Raw genomic sequence first — 7048 nt, 5'->3', positions numbered from 1 at the left:
ATCCTAACATCTAAAAAGTTCTTTACTTCAACCTTATTCTCTAACCCTAATTCCCTAACCCTAACTCTAACATCCTAACATTTAGGCCTCCTGAACTAGCCCTAATCAAACCCTTAATACTTAATGCTTATCATTTACATGTACAGGAAAAAAATCTTATTTTTTATAGAATGCAAACATTTTTGGCATATTCTGCGAGACAAAATTTTAAAATATAATTATCTTTTCTTTTATCTTCACAATTTTATAAAGATAAGAACGCTGTGGCTTGTAATGTACGTATGTTTAAAATATTTTACATTAAATGTTAATCTAAATTTTGAACGTATCTCACATTTATCCTGATTATAGATAAGATGATTATTGTAACAAATATATACCGCTTAAAGACTTTATTTCTTTAAAATGCTAAAATATAATCCAAAGCATTTCTTTTTATAATAATTTTAATCGGAAAAAAAACCCCGATCAGTTTATTACCAGCACGATAGCATGTTACATTACCCCTCTTTGGACCTCTCCTATGAGTCCCGTCCAAGAACCATCCGGGAGAGCTAGACCGTACAGATTGTCACGTGCTTCACGGATCAGGTACGTGAATCCTACCTCCTCAGCAATCTTATCTAGAACATCAATGGTGTAGCCTTGAAAGAAAGTCCCACTCTTGTTCACAACTTTTACTACAAATGGTGGCTCCTGAAAAAGATTTTATATGGTCAAGTTTTGACCATAAAATGTATGCACCGTAGCAACCGCTAATGATAAAACGTAATGCAATGCAACGCTTAATGTAATAAATTATTGCATAAAAAGTTCAGATTCTCAACCTCTTAATGATGCATGTTTCTTTCATTAAGCGTCGATTTAGCATTTGCAGTTGAAAATGTCAACTATTCATGCAATGATTTATGCCAGTAAGCGTTGCGTTCATCATATTTCTATTATAGAGCGGTCGCTACCACAGTGCACACACAGAACGTCAAAGATTTACAAAATGATCTAAATTTATATAAAATATGATATCGGTATACATAAAATATTAATTGTTCTAAGGTTTAAATACAAAGAAAGAAACATCAGAGACAAATTTGATGTTGAAAGCAGAACTGAAAAAAAACCCGGATTACATGGATAGTGATGACTGTTAATAATGATGCATGGGTGAAGGCGAAAGGTTGTGTAGTCAAAACCACGTCTGTAGACCGAGTCCATGTTCCTATCTGAAAAAAGTAAGATATTTGTCGACAAGAAACCGAAAAGAAGAAAAATAACAAATGCACATTTCATATATTTCTGATTATTTCATTAACGTCTCAGAAATTATTTATTGTTTTTTTTTTTAAATATTTTAACATACTCTACAGGGTAAAAAAAACAAACAAAAGTTACAGCCATTATTTAAAACAAAGCAACTGCGTTTGTACTTTTGCTTTTGTTCGTATTTTATCGATCCTCATTAAATCGTCGTCCAATTTAATTTCTTTAGTTGCATTGTAAACATGCCATGCCAGGTGCCGCAAAGCTGGCGTCTAAAACAAAAGATTAAATATTAAATTCAAAATGCAAATATTTAACTGCACTTTTATTTAATTAGTGTAAGTTTCTTTTTTCTAAAATTATGATTAAATATTGGAAAGTGTTTACCTCAGTAGGTACCGAAGGGAGGGATAAAGCTTTGATATTTTTCTCAAGTAATTGGAGACTTCTCCACAATAATGCGTCATCCACCTAAAATCAATGGTTTTTGTAACATTTGAATAAAAGATTATGAAAAGAACAGGGTACAGTTTCAATACAAATTAAGCCCTATATTTTTCTTAAATATGAAAATGATATAAAAAATCAAAATTCATTCTTTCTGAATCATACGAATTCCCTGCAGTAAGAATACAGAAATCTTTTTCTAATATGACCTCCTAAATGCTAATTGTGACGTCATTAACTTGTGCGTTTTCCCGTATTTTCTTAAAAAGTTGCAGAAGACATCAATTTTCAGTGGAATTTTCTTTGAGAAAACATACTCTGCAAACGACGCCCAGATAGATTTTGAAATATGTAATTTTTCATAGCAGTTTGCATAATATATCCAAAAATTAAAGTGGGCGACGGTGGCTGACACTATTTTCTTAAGGAAAATTAGCACAGAAATGAGCCATTTTGAGGCTTTTCTGCATTAAACTTGAAAATGTACCAAATTAATGATGTCATATTTTCAAATAGGTCCTCCTTCATGCCATATTCTTAAAAGATTTATCATATTAATCTACTCAACTATTGTTAAAGCCAATTTTATAACTTTTTAAGAACATTAAATTTTTAAGGCACAATAAAGCTCGTACTGTCTTCTTTGATGTAATTATGTATCCTTTATCTTATTTTACATCTACGGGTCTTTCCAATCTTTGATGTTTAAAATCTCTTTAAAAGATAAAAGTAGATTAAAACACATTTCATTTTGTAAATAAGTCTTAAGTTTCCATTTACATATCTTAAGTCGACGGTGACATCAGGATCTTTAACGAAATCGTGTCGAAGACACACGACTGAGAAATTCAAACCCAAAATATCCGGACATTCTGTTTCGTCTGATGGTATCATCACCCAGTTATCTGTCCTTGTCACTGTTAAATTCTTCAGGTTTGAAAGCTACAAAAAAAACCAAATAAAAAATAAATGAAATTAAACATCCTTTAAATCCATCGTTATTAATGTATCTTAAGTCACGACGTAACTCACAATTTGTAACATATTCCTTATAACGGCACCAGATGCAAACATGATGAAAGAATCTGTGTTGCCATCCGTGACAAACTGCTTTACTTGAGATGGCACACTGCTATTATGAATTGTAAACATCATCATCTTCAAGGTGGAATTGAATCTCTTTTGAAAAATGCTAAGATCGAAATCTGAAACAATATAATGACAAAATTATTTTAAAAATATTTTTGCAGTACTTCGACAATTGCTTTAACAATCCTTGATTGTGTGCATGTAAATATTTTCCTTCAACAAATCATCACATTGCAGCATGAAAATAACTTTTTGCTGAGCTTACCATACATGTGGTCCGTAATATAAACGACTGATGTGAATTCACTATCATTATACTTGTAGATCTGATGGGCAATGTCCATGTATTCGGTCACTGTTGGTCTTATCTGTATGCTCGGCCGACAAATACTGGACCTTCCAGGGCGAGTCCGAATATAAGCTACACCTATGCTTTTTGCTAATATGCACAACAGATCGGAGGGATTTCTTTTCATATCAATATATGACGAGGAAGAACTGTTTTTCTCAGTGAAACCTAGTAGGAAAAATGGTCAAAAGATATTTTAACTTTAAAATGCACTCCAAAAATTACACCAAAAAGATATTTTAAACTAAGTGGTTAAAAGGAAACGGGGCAATGTAATCATAGTTGTCATCTTAAAATTTTGCTTCTTTTTCATTGACATCAATCGATGGAATATTTAATCAATCGTAAAGTTAAAATTTGGCTTTGTAATGAGGAATTACTTGTTACAGTTTTACTCACTATAAATGCCAGGAGTTTCATTTTTCGTGTTTACGACAAAAGTGACTGGACTTATATCCATAGATGCCCACACTCCAAGGCGAGTGGAATTAAAGAATTCATTTGTGATGTTATAGATACGCTCAGCTTCGTCTTCATCTGCAAGGATATCTGAAAAAAGATACAAATCATAATTGAAAACGAAACAATTTATTTTCCTGCAGTTATAAAATAGGGAGAAAACAAAGAGAAATCAAACTTAACATGCTCTAAGTCGATCGAATTGTTATTATATAAATTGTGTATTGTAATGATATAAACCAAGACATCATTATCCAAAAATACCATTATAATCACGTAAAAAAACTCACCCATATGAAATGGAAAAGGCTGAGCAGACGTCAATGAAGATATTGACAAAATGGCGACAAGAAACACAGTCATAACATCACTTTAACAAAACCTAGAGTATAAAAAAACATTTTGGAGACTCATGTTGTCTCTTATTTATCGAATTCTAAGTAATGGCGGAATGATTTGTTTTATTTTCATCTTTTACATAAAAAACTACCTATAACTACAAATACAGAATAAGATCATTTGCTACACAGTTGTATTCTTGCGTAGTATGACGTCAAGCGAAGAGAAACAAGAGTGCCAATAATGGAAGACATGTAAAATCCCCTTCACATTTTTTGACGTTTGAAAACATCAACTATCTCTTTATCTATTTATACTATTCACTATTTTCATGTATTGTATATCTAAATATATTATTCTTGATATGCTAACACGAGAACGTGTTGCGAAACAGCCAAACATGAATTTACTAAATTTTTCTGAAATCATGGCATCGTATGATCGAATCATCTATAGATATATTTAAAAATGTTTAGTGATAGTTTCGTTCATAATTTATCAGATAATTAGAAATTCATATAATGAATATATAACAAATAACATGTCATGTACTCATTATATTATTTTCTAATTATAAATTTTAAATTATTTTTGTCCAGAGACATAAAAACAACCACCCCCTGGTGTTTATATCAAAATGTCTCTGGTTTATATCAAAAGTTAGTAAAAGACCATATACTTGATAATTAAATGAAATATATGAAGAAAACGAAAAATTTTTCAAGCTCAACTGTCCATCGATACAAAACAAATAAGAAGCAGTACAAGCATATACCTCTTTAACAAGAGGTAGGATCAGGTGCAATGGAGTAGTGAGCATCCTATGCCGACCAATCATACCCGCGTGTGCTCCTTGTCAAGATCAAAAAACAACGGGACATACCATTTAAATAAAGCTTTATCCATTTTATAAAGTAAGCAAAATTCAAGACTTTAAATAACAGAGCAATATCTTTTTCAATAAGGATAGAAATAGACAACAGAATGAACTAGGGCTAATTGTAACGGGAACCGTTACAGATGTTCCCCAAACGCTCCCCAACTTCCTCTTGGTGCCTCAATTCCTCTAAGTTTCATTTAATAAGACACATTCTATGCATCTTAGACTTTTCAACCTTTTTTCTATGTATACCATGTATATTGCAAATTTTTGCATTGCACACGAGCGCACGTGCATGCATATGCAAAATGACCATATCATTTTATCTACATTATCAGTATTCTTTAATGTACATAATTTTAAGGCATCTCATTAAAAACTTTTCAAAAATACACTAAATTAAGTGCAATTGTAACTTTACGCATTGTACCTGCACGCACGTGCATGCATGTGCACGATGCCCATATCATCTTGTAGGACTAAATTATGTTTGTCTATGTTCTAAATCCCATCCTGTTTGGTTGAAAAACAAGAAAGTTATAGCCATTTTAAGTTTAAGCCAATCAGATTGCAGCGCACGTGCATGCGCATTTTTTTCACGACAAATGTTATATATCATATTGTAGAACATCCTAATGCATGATTATGTTTAAAATTTCAAAGCATTTCGTCAAAAATTAAAAAAGATATTGCATTTTTTTTTCAGCCAATCAAAAAGAACTGCACGCACGTGCATGCATGTGCATGACGACCATACCTTCTTCTGCGAGTGCATTATGTCTTTCTATGTTCCAAATCCCATACTGTTTGGTTGAAAAACAAGGGAGTTATAGCCATTTAAAGTTTAAGCCAATCAGATTGCAGTGCACGTGCATGCGCGTGTTTACATGACAATTGTTATATATCATATTGTAGGACATGCTAAAGTATACCTATATCTTAAATTTCATAGCATTTGAAAAAACAGAAGATATATTGAGATTTTTGTTTCAGCCAATCAGAGCGAAGCGCACGTGCATGCGCGCGAGTTCATGCTAGTTTGACAGTGTCACATTATCTGCAGTATTAATATATCTTTATATATGATATTATGAGTTTCAAATCATTTCATCAAAAAATGTAAAAGTTATAGCTATATTAAGTAAATTTCACGTGTTGCACGCGCCCGCACGTGCATGCGTATGCGCGCAAAATGACCTTCGTTCCGCACACCTACACTACACACCTATTAACCCTAAAAAGGTTTTAGCTCGTTGGGTGAACAGTTTCTAAACACCGGGACAAAAAAGCCCGGGAGAAAAATAAGAAGAAAAAAGAATAATAACTGACAAAGCTCGTTGCAAAGCAACGAGTAGGTCTTCCCGTCCGGTTTTGACCGGAAGTGCCGAAAGTGACAAAAAAAAAGAAACAATGAGCTAATGTCTCCGGATTTAATTTCAATTTTTCATCAAAAACCTTCAAAATAAGCTATTTTTGGCTACTTCCGGTTTGACCGGAAGTGACGACGACGGACTGAAAATTTATTTTTATGCTCCTAGAGACATATGTTACCCAAAAAATTTGTCAAAACGGCAAAAATACGGTTTTCCGACTACTTCCGGTTTGGCCGGAAGTGACGACGCCGGACGTATTTTGACGAGTCCAATAATAAAGCTTACATTTTTAACAACTTTGCTTCTTTCGATAACAAATTTCTCAATACTTTTTGAAAAAAAAAAAAATTTGGCCCTCAGGCCCCTCATTTTAGGGGCCACCCCCTTTTTAAAATATCATTTCAAAGATCTTAAAATTCTACATTTTTTTGTTCTATATGTTTTAACAAAATATTTCCAGGAAAAAAGATATCGTAGAAAAGGTGTTAAAAATTTTAAATTCGCAACGTCAATTTTGGGCCATAGCGAGCGCCAGGCGGCACTTCCGAAAAAAATGAAATACTTTATACATATCTATAGACTTTGGTCTATAAACCCAAAAGTTTATGATTCTATCTTGAGCCATTATTGAGAAAGTCGGGAAAACCTACCCTTCCAAAATCATAAAATCGAAAATTCCCCAAACCGGAAGTGACGTCATCAAATCGGAAAAAAATGCATAAGGTTCAAGTGATGTTAAAAAGTCCTAAAGTTTCATGGAAATCCATCGAGCCGTTTTTAGAAATCGCGTGCACAAAATCGGTAAGAAAAAAAAAAAATAATAATAACTAGAAAAAGCTCGTTGCAAAGCAACGA

At 32.7% G+C, this 7048-nt stretch overlaps 1 protein-coding gene across 1 annotated transcript; it reads right to left on the bottom strand.

Moving 5' to 3' along the window:
- Positions 1 to 504: 504 nt before the first annotated feature.
- LOC134259860 (uncharacterized) lies at positions 505 to 3984 on the bottom strand (the record flags this gene model as incomplete). The annotated part of the gene is made up of 9 exons (XM_062742457.1): positions 3892 to 3984; positions 3542 to 3691; positions 3059 to 3310; positions 2737 to 2909; positions 2485 to 2646; positions 1645 to 1728; positions 1425 to 1529; positions 1128 to 1220; positions 505 to 696 (listed from the first exon to the last, which is right to left on the bottom strand). Coding segments are annotated over exons 1-9 (1284 nt in total), but the record flags the coding sequence as incomplete, so codon positions are not given.
- Between the last annotated feature and the right edge of the window lie 3064 nt (positions 3985 to 7048).

This window comes from Saccostrea cucullata, unplaced genomic scaffold, assembly GCF_032062105.1.
Source record: "Saccostrea cucullata isolate Sc308-1 unplaced genomic scaffold, CSIRO_AGI_Scuc_v1 ctg12538, whole genome shotgun sequence".
In the NCBI taxonomy this organism is placed as follows: Eukaryota; Metazoa; Mollusca; class Bivalvia; order Ostreida; family Ostreidae; genus Saccostrea; species Saccostrea cuccullata.
Note: the sequence above shows the minus strand (reverse complement) of the source record. Positions and strands in the feature narration are given on the sequence as shown.